The sequence below is a fragment of the Camellia sinensis genome, chromosome 13 (assembly GCF_055761805.1).
Source record: "Camellia sinensis isolate YWXY chromosome 13, ASM5576180v1, whole genome shotgun sequence".
Lineage (NCBI taxonomy): Eukaryota > Viridiplantae > Streptophyta > Magnoliopsida > Ericales > Theaceae > Camellia > Camellia sinensis.
This window is the reverse complement of record NC_138973.1, coordinates 112,608,512-112,626,752: the sequence shown is the minus strand read 5'-3', so window position 1 is coordinate 112,626,752 and position 18,241 is coordinate 112,608,512. Positions and strand designations below refer to the sequence as shown.

The 18,241-nt window shown below is 41.8% G+C and overlaps 1 protein-coding gene across 1 annotated transcript in view; it reads left to right on the top strand.

The window, feature by feature from the left end:
- Window positions 1–2,498: 2,498 nt before the first annotated feature.
- The window catches only part of LOC114260740 (ABC transporter G family member 39), a 35,988-nt gene continuing 20,245 nt past the window's right edge, over window positions 2,499–18,241 (top strand). The window contains exons 1-3 of the mRNA XM_082900802.1: window positions 2,499–2,680; window positions 6,952–7,066; window positions 7,670–8,216. Of these exons, the coding sequence (XP_082756928.1) occupies window positions 2,499–2,680; window positions 6,952–7,066; window positions 7,670–8,216 (844 nt within the window). The remainder of the gene's footprint in view (window positions 2,681–6,951; window positions 7,067–7,669; window positions 8,217–18,241) is intronic.

Genomic DNA, 18,241 nt, shown 5'->3' with positions numbered 1-18,241 from the left:
CTGAACTTACGTGAGCAAATTGCAATGCAATTGCACTCTTTACATTGAATTATAACTATAATTCATATTTGCACATTGACGGTCTTTTAGTGATTAGTAGAATTTGAAGAACAATTTTTTTGTCTCCGATTTTCTAAGGTAATTTATGATAAATTTTTATGATTCCTACATGTGAAAGAATTCTATGGTGATTTGAAATTTGTCCATGAGGAAAATGATGAAATATGAAATAAATTTTTAACAGATTGCCTTTGCAATTATTGTTTTATTTCATGAATGATTCAGTACCTATACAAGAGAGAAAAATTCTACTCCCTCTGTCTCAAAATATTAGTTCCTTTTGAGGAATTTATTTTTTTTTATAGTACAATTATTACACTTAAAAAATAAAAAAATTTCAGAACTACCCTTTGGTAGTATTTTTTTGGAAAATATCAATTGTCATAATTATACTTTTTTGTTGTTAATGAATTTAAAATAAGGGGAAAATAGGAAATTTATGTTATTTTAGTCTTTGATTTTTGAAAATGGACTAATATTTGGGGACAATAAAAAATAGAATAAGAGACTAATATTTTAAGATAGCGGATAATTATAATCTTTCAAAATTTTGAAATATAATGCGATTATAATAATTTTTTGTATCAATTATATCAGTGGGATAAAATAGTTTAATTGAATATTTCAATGTAAAAAGTAAAAAGATAAAATTTTAATTTTAATTATTTTTTAGACTTCAACTACTTATATAAATCAAACAGCTTAATTAAATCAGTAGTTAAATTTCAGTACATACCAAACAGCTTTTTAAATTAAAATTTTCAACATTCAATTTTTCGTACTAAATTTTTTATTTTTAATTTTCAATTTTATCAAACAATATCTTAATGTGCAACGGTTACTGTTGCACAATCTGCACAACTATATCCCCAACCCCACGTTCGAGTATGATTATTGTCTGATTATCTTGGCTACTGATTATTAAAAAAAATGAAGTAAAAGAGAGTAATGATATATGCAAATCTATTCTTATTCTGTATTTTTTAGGTCAAATATAAAATAATGAATCTCAAATTAATTAATGCATGTGGAACTTATGTGTTGGGGGTGAGAAAATATACTAAGAAATAATATAATTATATGTACAATAATACTACAAATCTATTAAAAAAAATACTAAAAAATATGGAAAATTTTAAATTTAGGATAAATTACAAATACACCCTCTGAAGTTTGCTTAAAATACAGATTGTCTTCTGTGGTTTGAAAAATTATAAATACTCCCTTATTAGAATTTTTTATTTAACAGAATTAATTAAAAAAAATGAAATTCATAATTACTCTCCTATAAAATAATAAAATTACCTAAATTATTAATTGAACCATATTTTTAACATCTTTAAAAACTGTTAATTGACTTGCTGATTTATTAATAAAATAGCAATTTATTATGAAATTAGAAACGTCAGGGGTAAAATGTAATTTTCAAAACCATAAGGAATGATTCGTATTTTAATCAAATCTCATTAGATATATTTATAATTTAACTCTAAATTTATAATTAAGATTCACTCAACAAGTGCCTCACGACAACAATTTCAAACGTACACCATTTATCTACAATTCTTGATAAATTTATGGGGAAGTTTTTTGGTCCCATAGAGTTTTTGTTGTAAGTAACACTATAGAAATAAATAAATAAAATAAATTTGCTGGCAGTTTGAGAGTTGAAATGCATGCCAGAGCAGCACACCCGTAATATAAAGAGGAAGACAGCTTAAACATTAGACACAAAGTCCAAACTGAAGATTTTCGCCTTGTTTGGTTCGTGTTTCTAAAGTTCGTGTTTCTAAAAAAATTTTAAGAAATTTTTTTTTCAAATAAGGTTTTAAAAGTAATCAAATCAAATAAATTTTTCTAAATTTTTTTTTTAAAACTTGTTTGGTTTACAAGTTTTTCAAACAAATCTCTCTTTCATACACATCAAATCAATCACTTTTCTCAACACTCTCTCTCAAAATAATTTTTCAAAACATCTTTTGAAAAAAAATCAAACCAAATAAATTTTTGTACTTTTTATTCCAAAACATATTTCTCAAATACAAACCAAGCAAGCTCTTTGTTTTGCAAAAATATTTGGAAGCTCTAAAAGTAACGTTAGAGATTTTAAGGTTTTAACATAAAAGCTTTAAAAGAGTTATATTTAAAAAAAAAAAAAAATTTTCCGATGCCACATGTATAGAGCTCTATTTAGAGCCCTATACCTAAAGCTGTCAATCACTGCGGTTTGTTTTGTGTTACCATCATCATTAAATGGCAAAACCTGAATTATCTGTCTTCTTCCTTCTTAAAAAGTTGATTACAGATACACACCTACACCTTTCTGGTATCTGGGTCGATGTTGTTTGGAAGTGTTCAAATTGTTATTATTATAAATAAGCCTTTTTCTATGTCTCCTTGTTTTTGAAGCTTTTCTGCTACTGTTTGAGTTGGTTCTAATGGAGTCTTCTGGGGATGACAGAATAGCACAGGGAGACTTACACAGAAACAACACCATCCAAGAAGAAGAAGAAGAAGATCAAGAAGGTCTCAAAGATAGGAAAGACTTGTTGAGCACAATGATCAGAGATGCAGATGACCATCATCAGTTCTTGCAAATGCTCAAGGGCAGAATGGACAGGTAATTTTCTATCTATTTGCCTATTACTCAATGTGAACTTTGTCATGTTTTTTAGATTTCTAAATTAACCCCACTCATACAATTTTTGCAGATTCCAATAAATTTTTCAAATTTTGTTTTCTTCTATCTATATTCAACTGATTAATTTTGCAACGTTTTTTTTCTTTTTATTTATAAAAAATATCCCCAATTGATGACTATTTTTTCAAAAAATAACCACGCCAATGGTTGAGTTTAAAAATTTCATGTTAAAAAAAGGCTCCCATATATGATCGGGATGGGAGAGTATTGTCCGAGTCTGTTGGTTTATTATGGGTCTCGTTTTTATAATCTAAATCGCTTATTTTATAAGATTTTTCATGTATATCATTCATAAAAAAATTAAGTCAATCTAATATTCATAACTTATTTAATTTATGGTTTTTGTCACAAAAAATAAATAAATAAATAGAACATAGATAGTCTATTTTTTGAGACAAATACAATAAATTGAATATGTTACAATTATCGAATTAATCTAATTTTTTGTGTGGTTGATATATATAGAAAGGGGATCAAGGGATGCTAATGCATGGGCTGTGTAGTAGCAAACGCTGTGCAGCGAAATGGGCCCATTTTGGAGCTCATTTCAATAATTCGAACTGTTCATATTTTAAAATATATCAAGTAAAACATGTCTGTAAAAAATAAAATTAATTGGATATCATTTACTTATTCATTCACTCACATTTATATTTACAAAAATAAAAAATAATTGTGATTTAAAGTATTAAAATAAATACAAATGTAAGTGAATGAATGGGTAAACAATATTTAATTAACTTGATTTTTTGCAAGTATGTTTTACTCGATGTATTATAAAATATGAACGGTTCGGATTATCAAAATTGGCTCATTTCACTGCACAGTAATTGCTGCTGCGCAGCCCACGCAGCAGCATCCCCTCTTCCATAGAAAGGATCCTACAAAATAAATTATTTAAATTGTCAAAACCGGACTTGTAATGGACCTCACAAACCCAAACAACACCTTCCAATTCCATATTATAACAAAATTTGTCAATTAACAAGCTTTTTTTTAGTAACTTTTTAACTTTTTGACTAACATATGAGATATACAAAAAAAAAAAAACTAGTATGTTTGGCATGACTTTTTAATTTTTTACAAAAGAATATGCAAAAATTAGAAAAAAAAGAGAATCTTTGATTTTTTTGAAATAGATTATAAACTTTTTGATTTTTTTAATAATTTTTTAACTTTTAAACTATAATAGTTAAATGCCAAACGAGGCATTAGTTTACAATTTTTGTCGTTAGTACCGAATGTACCCATATCAAAAAAAATTCACCTATCGTTTGAGATTTTTCTTTATTATTTTATATATTTTTAATTTTATTTATATATATTTTCAAAACTAAAGTATTTGATAAATTGTATAAATATATATAAATGGCGAAAGTAGAAAATTGATTCAGGCGGGGCATCCGTTGATTACAATGTTGAATTTTTTTATTTTTTTGTAGTCAATAGTAAAAAGATGTAATCTTAAAATTTTGAGCTAATTTTAAGTATAAAAAACTTAAATACTCTTTACAGAACTTTTCAATATAAACTTTTATGCTTTCAAAGTTTTCATAATAATATTACTATTATCAATACAATAAAAAATTGTCACTTTCGATGTATATAATTAAGCTATTATTCATTTACTGATTTTTCACAATATTTATAACTAAAAATAAAATTATTTCTTCATAATTTTTTTAAATTAAAGAAACTAAAATCCGGTCAGAATTTTAAAATTTTAACACAAATCACCCTAAATGAAAGTTTTTAATTTCATTAGCACATCAAACTTCTTAATTTTAACACAAATGACTACAAATCAAAATCTCTAATTTTAGTAACAGTAATTGTACGGGGAGTAAATATTCCGGCAAGCCCGTACTCTTTTCTTCCGAGCTCCATCTCTGTCCGATCACCTGCGAGCAAATAATGGTGAGCTACCCGGCGGTGTGTGGCTAGAAAAACCCTCCGACGATCAAGTTGGCACACACCTTAGGATAGGGAGAGAGAGAGAGGGGGGTTAGAGTGTAGGAGTTTTCTTACAAAGTGTTCGCCATCCCCCGTATGGGGGGCGCAGACATGTTTATATACCCTCTGCGCCCCATATCCACTCCCAGTCATCTCCTGACACGTGGCTCCGCTATCCCATCTATCAGCATAAACCTTGTTGATCATCACCTAATCTCAACTGCCTGCCTTCTCAGCTGGAGCTCGGCAGCCGAGCTGCTCTATCCACAACCGTGCTGTGCTTCATACCCAAGCACTTCACTGGCTAAGCCCAAGGAGGACCGGGCTAGGCGGCATCTCGGCAAAGCCTAGCCCGGGGCACCTCCTGCGGTCGGCTTTCCTGCCGATCAAACGATTACCTCGGCTGACCACGCCTTTCCGGGCGCCGATCACTCAACTTGACAGGCTCCACCATCGCCTAATCAAGCAGCTCGGTGCAACCGAGCACTTCCTTGCCGAGCAGCTTCTTTACGGTCTGGGGCGGCACATACTTGGCCCAACTTCAGCCCGGCCCAAGTTCCGGCAGCCCATCCCCGGGCGGATCGAAGGTCATCTCGGCCCCATGCACCATTGGGCTCTCAACCTGCTCGGCCGTTACCTCGGCCCAATTCCAGATCATAAATTTCCCTCTCAATTGCCCCTTAATTCCGTCCGCGAAAGCGTGACTGGAATTACTCACTTCGACCGGGATAACATTTCTTCGGTCTTTAAAATGTTGTTGGGCGACCGGGCTAGTTAACATTACTGTCTGCAAACTTGCCCGGTTATACTCCTCGGCTGACGTCTTCTTCTTCGAAAGTAGCCCGGTTGGCTCCTCGACTCTTCAACCCGTCTCTTCAGTCCTGACGTCGCCATAAATGGGGACACGTGGCGGGCTACCATTGGTCCTCGAGCAGCCAACCCGCCGTTTTGCCAGAATTTGAATTTGGGCAGTCTTTCTTGCCTATATATACAAGACCCTTCTTACTCAATTTCTTCCTACTGTCTTTCTACAACCCGACTCCCCAGAGCTCTAGCACCTGCCTTCAAGCCCTGCTCGCCATTCTTTGCGCTTGTGCTCGAAGGAAAAGTAATTGCCCCTCACTGGTAAGACCTTCAATCCCTCTTTCGTAGCTATCTTCTTTAATATTTCACATATTAGGGTATGAAATCGTAGCTTTTAGGCCTTGGGCATCTAAAACCATCCCAAACCCTCCATTGTTAACGGTGTTCTTCATTTTTCCTGAAGAACACTGAAGAACTGGGGCTGGCCGGGCTCCTGGTCTTCATTTGATCCAAAAAACCAATCCAACCGAGCAAAAAACATGTTTGTCTCAACCCCAGCAAAAACTGAGATAGCAAAAGGAATCGGTCGCTTGACTAGGCTAACATCTGGTCTGCTTGGGCGACCGAACTCCTTAGTTAGCTTAGACGACCGAGGTGGTTTGGCACTCTTCATGACCGAGCTAAAGTCCAGCTCCTTTCGCGCGACCGCGCTCACACTTACACTTGCCATCATTTTCCTGCAGAGTCCAAGGGGACCACTGTCCATTCCTGAGGCTCTCAGGGCCGAGCAACAACCAATTACCACAGTGCCAAACCCCTCAGCTGAGCTATCCTAGGCCGGCCACAAATGGAGAAATTCCGCTTCCTAGTGGATACTCCGGCCGCGCTGGCTGTGTTCAGGGAGGAGTACGGCATCCCGGCCGATGTCCACCTGGAGCTCGCAGAAGAAGAGACCACGCCTTGAGGTAGAACAGAACAATGCCCCTTCACCGTGCTATCGATCGTCGAAGGAGGCCTCCGCTTCCCACTGAACCCACTTATCACGGAGTTCCTCCGCTGCACCGGGCTGGCACCCACACAAGTGTCCACCAACACTTATCGAATTATCAACGGCGTCCATAAACTGAACAATCGGCTAGGCACCAATTTAGGTCTAGCCGAGATATTGAGGCAATACACAATGGGTCACACCGGTGACGGCCTAGCCTATTACTTGAAAATCAGACCGGGCAAGGAGAAAATTGTAACCGGCACCCCGGATAAAGATTTGCACGACAACGATTTTTTCTGGGTGTCGGGCAATTACGAAACAGCCGAGGTACCGGGCTGGTTTATAAGCAAGGACTTCGGTTCCTCATGTAAGCCGCTCAAACTTGCTCGGTCAGCTTTCCTCTTTACTCTGTAATTAACCGGTTTTCCTGTCTCTTTTGCAGCAATCCAAGCCTTGCAAGCCAACTATCAATTTCCCAACGTAGAGGCAATATGGACCGTGCTCCGCCATCGCCACCGAGATTGCAACGAACTGCTCGGTTACAACCCAACCTACAGGTACTCTGCTCCGCGCCGGAGTAGAGTAACAGACTTCCTTCGTGCTCCATCGCCACCTCCAGATTCTACCCTTCCTGACGTCCCCTTAATCCGTTTGACAGACGAACAGAAAATGGCTAAAAGAAGCTGAATCAAAAACCTTCTCACTGCAACCTCGGCCGAGATACCGAGCGTTGTCGCCCGCTCCCCGGCTGCCGGTCAATCAAGTGCCGCCGTGGTCGCCTTAGCTTTTCTAGCCGCCGGGCAGTCTAGCAAAGAAACACGCCGGGCTGGCAAAAGACCACGGGCAGATCCCTTTGTCGAGCTCGTCGCCGAGCTGACAACCGAACATCCATCTGACACTCCTGTCCCAGTGCCGGCCTGGCGTCCGCAACTGAAGCACCGGGGTCAAGACATCCCGGCCACGGCTTCGATCAAGGGCAATAAAGAGCATTTGCTCGCCTTCGATCTTTCCAAAGCTCTTCTTCTACCGAGTGACCACGTCCCTGACACTCGGTTGGTAAAATCGTCTGTGAAGTCTATGGCTAGGGTAAGTCAATGTACCTCTAAAATTTTCACAAGTGTTTGCCCGGTTCCTTTTCTAATCAACTTTGCTTCTTGCAGGCCATTCAAAAACAACACCTAGTGATGGAGCGCATCCATAGACTTCGGCAAAAGGCCAATGACACAGCCAGCCAAGTCCAGAGCCTCCAAGCCGAGCTCGGCCGGGCAAAGTCTTCACTTGAGATGGCTAACGTAGACAACAACAGACTGCTCGGTCAGCTGGATGCGGCCGTGAAAAAACAAGATGAGCTCCAGACCGAGGTAAACGCGCTCCAAAAGTCGCGGAAGAAAGACTGCCGGGCTGCTAACAACGCCGACTTCAACGAAGCCGAGCAGAGCTATAAGAAACAAGTCTTTGCAACACAAGACATTTACTTCAAAGCTGGCTGGAAGTCCGCCTGCGAGCATCTCGGGCAGGGCTCTGACACCGACGTATTTGCCAATCCTCCTCCTGCTTTGCTACCGGTCTACCTCATGCCTTACGCAAACGACGTCTTCAGCGCTTTGCAAGCCGAGGTCGAGGAAAGGCTTGAAGAGGGAGACGCCGAGACAGAATCTGAGGCAGAGGATGCCGCGGTGCAGGAGCAGCCCGGCCATAACGAGCCCGGTGCCCAAGACAAAAGTCCAACCATCAACCTTGATGCCGCCGAGGACGAGTTTACCAATCTCTCCCCCCTAGTTTAGTTTTCTTCTCTTTTTGTATTTTTGCTTTCAGCGCTTCTGATGTAACCGGGCTCTGTCCCCACTTTTTGTATTGACTTTCTTATCAATGAAAAACTCAAATTTTGCCAAGTGTTTGCACGGTTGTCATCAATTCCATCTTCAACAAAACATCTCGGTATAAATCATAGATTGAACAAAACACCTCGTCAACCGGAATTCATAACTCGGTTGGAGTACTTAAGCAGAACAAAACAGCAAATTCATAAACCGAAATAACCATCTCGATTGGTAATAACAAAGTTGAACAAATCACCAACTCTTCCAACATCTCAGTTGGGAATAGCAGTTGAACAAATCACCAACTCTTCCAACCGGGATAAATCATCTCGGTCGGGAATTCGAAGTTGGACAAAACACCAACTCTCCCAACCGGAGTAAATCATCTCGGTTGGGATTCCTAAGTTGGACAAAACACCAACTCTTCCAACCGGAATAAATCATCTCGGTTGGGAATTCGAAGTTGGACAAAACACCAACTCTCCCAACCGGAGTAAATCATCTCGGTTGGGATTCCTAAGTTGGACAAAACACCAACTCTTCCAACCGGTGTAAATCATCTCGGTTGGGAATCGAAGTTGGACAAAACACCAACTCTTCCAACCGGAATAAATCATCTCGGTTGGGAATCCTAAGTTGGACAAAACACCAACTCTTCCAACCGGAATAAATCATCTCGGTTGGGAATCGAAGTTGGACAAAACACCAACTCTTCCAACCGGAATAAATTATCTTGGTTGGGAATCCTAAGTTAGACAAAACACCAACTCTTCCAACCAGAATAAATCATCTCGGTTTTTTACATTAAAACAACAGTCCAAGTGCTAAAGCGTAATTACTTCTATATATTGACAAAAAAAATTTACATTCTGCAATGCAAGCCAAAAAAAATTCCTTTGCACAAGAAAAGAAAGCAAAATCTTAGAAATAATACAGTTTCAGGTTGGCCGCATTCCATGGCTGGGGTATTGCTCTTCCCTTTAGATCCTCCAAGTGGTAAGCCCCCTTGCCTGCCAGACCGGTGATCTTGTAGGGTCCTTCCCAATTTGCCCCTAGTTTGCCTTCACCTGGCACTAGGGTGTTGCCCATAACCTTCCTAAAAACCCAATCACCAACTTTGAACGGTCTGGGGTGCACCGTCTTGTTGTATTTCTTTGAGAGCTCTTGTTGGTAGGCGGCCACATGGATGAGGGCCTTCTCCTGACGCTCTTCCACTAGGTCCAGCTCCAAGGCAATAGCCTCGGCGTTCAGTTCAGGCTCCAAACTCTCGCTTCTTAGGGTGGGCATGGCAACTTCCAAAGGTATGACCGCCTCCATGCCATAAGCCAAAGCAAATGGAGTTTCCCCGGTAGATCGCCGCGGGGTTGTTCGGTATGCCCAAAGGACGCTGGGTAACTCCTCAGCCCATTTTCCCTTTGCCTTCTCCAGCCGTTTCTTCAACCCATCCAGAATAGTCTTGTTCGATGCCTCAGCTTGACCATTGGACTGCGGGTAAGCCGGAGTGGAGTTGTAGAATTCAATCTTCAAATCTTCACAAAATCCTCTGAATAGGCGACCGTCAAATTGGGTGCCGTTGTCAGAGATCAAGATCTTGGGGACACCAAACCGCGTGACCACGTTCTGCCAGACAAATCGCTTCACGTCTTTCTCTTTAATTGTTGCCAAGGGCTCAGCTTCAACCCATTTCGTGAAGTAATCTGTGGCCGCAATGAAGAATTTCCGGTTGCCCGGTGCTGTTGGCAGTGGCCCCACTATATCTAGCCCCCACATGGCGAAGAGCCAAGGACTGGTGAGGGGAAGAAGTTCCCTAGCAGGCTGATGGATCTGATGGGCGAACTTCTGGCATTTTTCACACTTGCGGACGTACTTTTGTACGTCGGCCTGCATGCACGGCCACCAGTATCCCTGTGAAATAGTTTGGTAGGCCAAGGACCTGCCCCCTATGTGGCTGCCACAAATGCCTTCGTGAATTTCGTGCAAGAAGACCTCCACACTACTCGGGTACACGCACTTTAGATAAGGACCGGTGAAGGACTTTTTATACAACACACCAGATGGAGAGAGCCAAAATCGCTCTGACTGCACCCGGACTTTGTGTGCTTCTTTCTTGTCAGTTGGTAGAGTTCGGTCTCTGAGGAACAAGATTAAGGGGTCCATCCAGGAAGGACCTAGCGCGGCGCAGAGAACATCCGTCTGCCCGGCGTCTTCAATGCTTGGCCGTGGAAGAAAGTCAATTAACAAGGGGTTCGGAGACGTACAATCTATCATGGAAGCGAGGCCGGCCAGCTCATCAGCTCGGCTGTTTTCTTCACGGCCAATCTGTTGGACTCTGATTGCCTGAAACTGCTTGATGTGTTCCCTGACCAGAGCTTGGTACTTCGCCATCCTGTCGTCCTTTGCTTCATAAATCCCAGAGACTTGGTTAACCACAAGCTGGGAATCACTGTACACCAGTAGCTCGGCAGCCTTCATTTGAATAGCGCTCTTGAGCCCGGCGAGAAGGGCCTCGTACTCAGCCTCGTTGTTAGATGCTGGGAAGCCAAGCGTGATAGAATGTTCAATGGTTAGGCCATCCGGGGAGATAAGAACGATACATAGGCCGGCACCATGACGGTTGGACGCTCCATCAACAAAAAGCTTTCACATTTCCCCCACAAAAAGCTTCCAGCAGTCTAATGGGTCTTAAGAGTTGCGAAGGGCAATGGGATCACGGTTTCGTGGCTGTCGGGGTTCAAGTTCCATGTTGATTGGTTCCAATTCAGCTCCCCTTGGTGATTCGGCACCGGACTCAGTAAGTTTGTCTGTAATGCTCAAGTCCGTAGGCGAATCATCAGGTTACGGTGCTATGTCGACCACAGGTTCTGAGCTGTGTGGTTCCATTTCTGCCCCCTTGGTGATGCGGGACCGGACAGAGCAGATGGGTCGGTGATACTCAACTCCGTCATCGCATCACCAGGTGGTAAAACCGTGCGAACTGAGGGTGCTTCAACGGTGCGCGTAAACTCCGCGTCGCTACCTCCACCAACTGGTTGTATCTCGGATGGTCTTGCGTGCATCTCATCATCTGCCACGGTAATATCGACCGGGCATACCGGATGAATGCTACGTGAGAACTCGGCGACGAAGTCTGCCAAAGTCTAGGCCTTAATAGCAGTACGCGGCTGGAACTTCACATCAAACTGTCCCAACTCGACCGCCCACTTAAGAATTCGGCCTGAAAAGTCCGCCCGTTCAAACAAGGCCGTGAGGGGAAACTCGGTCATTACGACGATGATATGGGCGTGAAAATAATGCGCCAACTTCCTTGAAGCCATCATCAATGCCAACGCAAGCTTTTCCAGCGGCAAATATCTCGTCTCAGCCGGCAGCAAGGTCTTACTGACATAAAAAACTGGGAGGTGCTTGATTCCTTCAGCGCGGACTATCACCACACTGACTGCGTGCTGGGAGACAGCAAGGTAAAGGTAGAGTTCCTCACCCGGCTTTGGTGTAACCAACAGTGGCGGAGTAGACAGATATTCCTTGAGCTCGGCCAAAGCTCGGTCACACTCTTCGTCCCACGAGAACTTTGACTTCAATGCTTGAAAGAAAGGGCGGCAGCGATCTGATGACCGGCTTATAAACCGATTAAGCACGGCTGCCATCCCGGCCAGATGCTGCACGTCCTTAGCCGAGTTGGGCTGCTTCAATTCTTGCATGGCTCTGATCTAAGTAGGGTCTGCTTCGATGCCTTGGTTCGTGACTAGGAACCCCAAAATTTTTCCGGATCCCACGCCAAAGGCACACTTTGATGCATTCAAGCGCAGCTTGTGCTTCTTTAGAATGGCAAACATCTCGGCTAAGTCGGACAAATGGTTTGCCTCATGTCGGCTCTTTACCACCATATCATCGATGTAAGCCTCCATTGTCCGACCAAGCAAAGGAGCAAACATTTTGGTCACCATCCTATGAAAGGTTGCCCCGACATTCTTCAAACCAAAAGGCATGACTCGGTAGCAGAAGAGTCCCCTTGGAGTCGTGAAAGAGTTGATCTCTCGGTCAGGCCCATGCATGGCGATCTGATGGTAGCCGCGGTAGGCATCCAAGAAACTGAGCGTATTATGTCCAGCCGTCAAGTCCACAAGCTGGTCAATTCGCGGCAAAGGGAAACTATCTTTGGGACAAGCTCGGTTAACTGTCTTATAGTCGACACAAACTCGCCACTTTCCATTCTTCTTGGGCACCACTACTGTGTTGGAAATCCACCTAGGGTAGTGCACTTCCTGAATTGCTCGTGCCTCAAGCAGGTTCTTCACCTCCTCTGCAACTACCTCGGCGTGATGCAGCGCCGATCTCCTTGTTCGCTGAATGACTGGCTTGGCACCGGGGAAGACATTGAGTTGATGGCAAATAAAACTAGGATCAAGGCCGGGCATGTCGTAAGGCGACCATGCAAAAACTTCGATGTTGGCCATCAAAAACTCAACCATCTCGGTGCGTTCTGTGGTTGTAAGGCTTGAGCCGAGCAAGAAGAACTTGTCCGACTGCTTTGTATCTATTCGCACCTCTACCAATTCTTCGATAGCTTTATCTTCGGCCTTGGTGCCCACATCATCCAAGACACCCTAGTCCTCTGGTCCCTCAATCATTTGAACGAATCCTTTGGCAGCCCGGCTCCCGTTGACCGCCACGAAGCACTGTTTGGACATGACCTGATCGCCCCAAATCTCCTCGATTGTCCCCATAGCCGAGGAGAATCTCATTACTTGGTGGAAAGTCGATGCCACAGCTTGCATAGTGTGAAGCCACCTCCTTCCAAGGATCAAATTGTAAGTAGATGGCACCTGTAATACCCAAAACTCCACCTGCTTGACCACGGATCCCGCTTTGACCGGCAGGATAATCTTTTCCAAGGGCCACTCCGGTTGTGAGTTGAATCCAACCAGTGGCGAAGTTGCCGGAGCCAAGTCTGTCTCCCGGAGTTTGAGCTGCTTGAACGCATCATAATACATGATCTCGACCGAGCTTCCCTGATCGATCAAGATCCGTTTAACATCAAATTCCTTGACGCGTAGTGTTACTACTAGGGCATCGTTATGCGGCGTCTGGATACGCTCTAGATCCCTTGAGGTGAAACTAATCACGTCTCTTCCTTCAGTCTTCCCCTTTTTGATAGCAGGCTGTACCGACAAAACTTCCCTCATATGTTCTGCCTTTTTTATCATGCCTCGGAGTTCACAAACACGCTCCGGTTCCACGATGCCGTGGATGACATTAATAACTCCCTGTGGTGGTGCATCTCGGTCATCCTGTCCCCTCTGATCGACCGGAGCCTGATTCGGCTTCACACCGCCATCAATGTAAAGGTCTAGGTGCCCGGCCGCGACCAGCTCTTCTAAGTGTTGCCTCAAAGGCAAACAATCCTCAGTCCGGTAGCCTCTCTCCCGGTGGAATGTGCAACGATACCGCGGATTGTACCCCTTCTGTCCATCGCCCAACTTAGCAGGAAACCGGACATACTCCTCGTCTCGAATTTCACTAAGTATGCGATAAATTGGAATCTTGAAGACCGTGGTGATGCCAGTCCTTGCCTTCAATCTTCTGTTGGCATCCGCAACATCATCTCGGGTGTAGTCATCCCGGTCATTCCAACGTCCTCTACCCCAATTTTTGTGATTCGAGCCACGGTCCGATTCCTCTGCTCGGTCACTTGAGCGGCTGGACTCTTGCCCAACTGCATGCACTTTGCCTGCTGTCTTCTTGTCTGTTTCTACCGGAGTTACCTTCACGGTAGAAGTTGACGCGTCATCCTCTACTCGGATGTGCTCATTGATGCGCTGCATGAGCTGGCCCATGGAGGTCGGTTAGTGCATGGTCAGTGAGTCCCGCAATCTATGGCCGACCGGGAGACCACGCTTATATTGCGTGATTGCGAGGTTGACCGGACAATCCAAGATCTCGTTGAAGGTTTCCCAGTACCTTGAGTTGTATACCTTCAGTGTGTCGCTTGGTTTCATCTTGACACTAAGTAAATGATCGACTTCTTTTGGTGTTTTTGTGTTGGTTTTGAAGCGCGTTACAAAGGCTTCAGCCAACTGATGCCACTGTTGTATGCTCCCCTCCGGCAACCTCTCGAACCACTTCAAGCCCAGCTCGCCTAAACTCGACGGGAAGATCAGACACATAAGTCCGTCATTTCGCCTATGTCCGGCCATAACCTGTCGGAAGTGGCTCACATGCATGTAAGGATCGGTTTTTCTGTCGTAGAGTGTGAACTTAGGTTGGTGGAAGCCTGCCGGAAGCGGTGTTATTTCTATTTCCAGGGAAAAAGGGGTGGCACTCAGCCTGGCCAAGTCCGTATCTTCAAAGAGTGGCACTACCTGGCGGGGTGGAGGCATTCCGCCCTCCTCGCTGGCGTGAACCCCGTAGGATAGCCGCTGGAAAGCCGGTATTCTCTGAGCTTCGCGCCGGCGAGCCCGCTCCTTTAAGACCGCCCGTAAATCCTCTGAATGAACAGAGTAAGAGTACCTCGACGTCGTCACCGGACGTGAGGGTTTGTAGGTGCTGTCTTGCGCGCTAGAGTTTTCTGCATGCGCGTCGGAATCACCAACTTGGTAACTTCTGGTAATAGATATGGACTAAGTACGTCGCTGACTCTGACCGCCTGAATGGCGGGATGGGGTGCGCTCACTGTGGTCTCCCACTCCAGCTACACCTTTCCCTTTGACATGCCGCTTCAGATCCTCCATTTCCGCCGCCATTCGCCGGATGACGGCGTCTTGGTCTCTCAACTTATTCTCCAGACGTTTGGCGTGTGAGTCTCTCCTCCGCCGGTGACCGTCTGGACTCCGTGAATGACCATGACTTCTTCCGCGCTTATCACGCGCGTCTCCTGACTGTCCTCCGGTGGGCGTCCCCAGGTCCTCCGTTGGATGGATGGCGGGAGGACCTTCTCTCCTTCGGGTGAACTCCGGGGTGGCTCCGTCTATGGCAGACAACGGAAACTCGTCGTTGTTCGCCATGGACGGCGATCAGATGAACCTGGAAGACAAGGTTTTGTCTGTCAGTCTTCCCACAGACGGCGCCAATTGTACGGGGAGCAAATATTCCGGCAAGCTTGTGCTCCTTTCTTTCGAGCTCCGTCTCTGTCCGATCACCTGCGAGCAAATAATGGTGAGTTACCCGGCGGTGTGTGGCCGGAAAAACCTTCCGACGATCAAGTTAGCACACACCTTAAGATAGGGAGAGAGAGAGAGGGGGGTTAGAGTGTAGGAGTTTTCTTACAAAGTGTTCGCCATCCCCCGTATGGGGGGGCGCAGACATGTTTATATACCCTCTGCGCCCCATATCCACTCCCAGTCATCTCCTGACACGTGGCTCCGCTATCCCATCTATCAGCATAAACCTTGCTGATCATCACCTAATCTCAACTGCCTGCCTTCTCAGCTAGAGCTCGGCAGCCGAGCTGCTCTATCCACAACCGTGCTGTGCTTCATACCCAAGCACTTCACTGGCTAAGCCCAAGGAGGACCGGGCTAGGCGGCATCTCGGCAAAGCCTAGCCCGGGGCACCTCCTGCGGTCGGCCTTCCTGCCGATCAAACGATTACCTCAGCTGACCACGCCTTTCCGGGCGCCGGTCACTCAGTTTGACAGGCTCCACCATCGCCTAATCAAGCAGCTTGGTGCAACCGAGCAGCTTCTTTACGATCTGGGGCGGCACATACTTGGCCCAACTTCAGCCCAGCCCAAGTTCCGGCAGCCTATCCCCGGGCGGATTGAAGGTCATCTCGGCCCCATGCACCATTGGGCTCTCAACCTGCTCGACCGTTACCTCGGCCCAATTCCAGATCATAAATCTCCCTCTCAGTAATAATACAAACAAAAAATTAATACAAAATTTTTACATAAAATGATATGACTCAAAGTGGATCTTTTTCTTTAAAATAAAATACGCCTATGTAGATGAGTTTGATTAACAAAAATAATATTGTTATATTATTTTTATGATATTTTTATATAAATTTATAGGATTGTAATAAAAAAAAAAATTAAATGAAAGAGTGAGGGGGCACGTGACCCGTGGGCTTTGTCCTGGTTATGTAGTGTGCACACCCTTTTTGGGTTATGATTTCCGATAATTTTTTATTTTTTTTTAAATGATCGAGTGTTAAGCTCAATTTACGTTTACTTTGATTAATTCCAATTTCCTATAAGTTATATATGTATGCAGTGGGAGAACCAAAAATTAGTTTAGAGGGAACACTTTTGAACTTCGAATTTGTTTTTCCATAAGATAACAATATTTTTCAAAAATTAATGTTAAGCATTAAATCTTAAAAATTTATTACAAAAGTTTTTAATATATATTTTTACAATTGATCTTGAGAAATATTGTATAAAAAGGGATAAATTACAAAAAAAATCCTGAGGTTTGTTTTAAATATGGATTGTATTTGTGGTTTGGAAAATTACAAATAGTCACTGTCAAAATTATTTATTTAACCAAATTAATTAAAAAAATAAAATTCTTAATTACTCTCATAAACAATGATAAAATTACTTGAATTATTAATTGAAATAAATTTCTAATATCATTAAAAATTATTAATTGACTTGATGATTTATTAATAAAATAAGTCATTTGTTATGAAATTAAAAATTTCAAGGGGCAAGATGTTATTTTCTGAATTACAGGGGGCAAATCGTATTTTAAACAAATCTCATAGAGTGCATTTGGAATTTAATCTAATAAACAACATGGTTGTTACTTATAACTAGTGTATTGTGGACAATGTAAAAAAAAATTCTAGTATATAAGTCTTATTATAGATTATATAATAATATAAAAATAAAATTTTTGTACAAATTTTGAGAAAATTTAGTATTATAGTGTTATCACATTATTATCGACATGTGACACCGTTAATTAGTAGTAAAACAACACACAGATAAACTCACTTGTCAAATTATTTAATAATATAAAAACTTTCATATCTGCATAGTGAAGTTAATTATATTTACATATTAATGATGATATCATTGCATTTTTTTTTTTTTTTTGAAAGAATTGCTCTAACATGAAAAATAATACAAATATTAATAATTAATACTATAAACTTTTTTTTTATTAATTTGTAATTTTTCACTGACCTCCTGTCATGTAATTGTCTTATTATATATATAATGTTATTTATAAATCATTTTGCTTTCATTGTTATATATATATAATAAAAATTAAAAAATAAAATAAAATTGAACAGACACGTGAACCCATGTACGTGTGCTATATAAATTTTGCAACAATGATTCATCCCACTAAAAACATCACCACTAATAGCACTAATGCATTAAAAAAAAAAAAAAAAAAAAAAAAAAACAACTCTAAGACCAAAATATCACATCATTAATGACGGGATCCACTGCCACCTAATTAGTGGGAGTACTAATTAGTGCTCCCAAGCATTTTTCTAAATTTTGTTAAAAATGTAGATTTATTTTGTCATATGTATGACTCGTAGGAAGATTGAAATATGCAATCTTGTCAACATAAACCAACTGTGCTTGTCAAATCATGGTCTAATTGTTTTTTTCAAGTCTATGGAAAATTGAATGAAATATTGAGAAAAAAAATACATTACAAATGAATTATTTTTTTTAAAACATACAGTGGTATTTTGAAAAATTGGCAAAATTTTTTTTAATTTTTTAACTTTTTTAGTAACTTTTATGGCAAAAAAACTAAAATATTTTGAGAAAAAAAACTGACTTTTTTTGATTAAAAAAATTAAAAAATCAAAAAATTGACTTTTTACTGATGTTCTCAAAAGAGCCCATAATCTTAACACATAAAAAGAGTTGTACTAAGGCATTGTTTAGGAACAGACTTTTTTAGTAACTTTTAAGTTTTTTGACTAAAATATGATGTAAAAAAA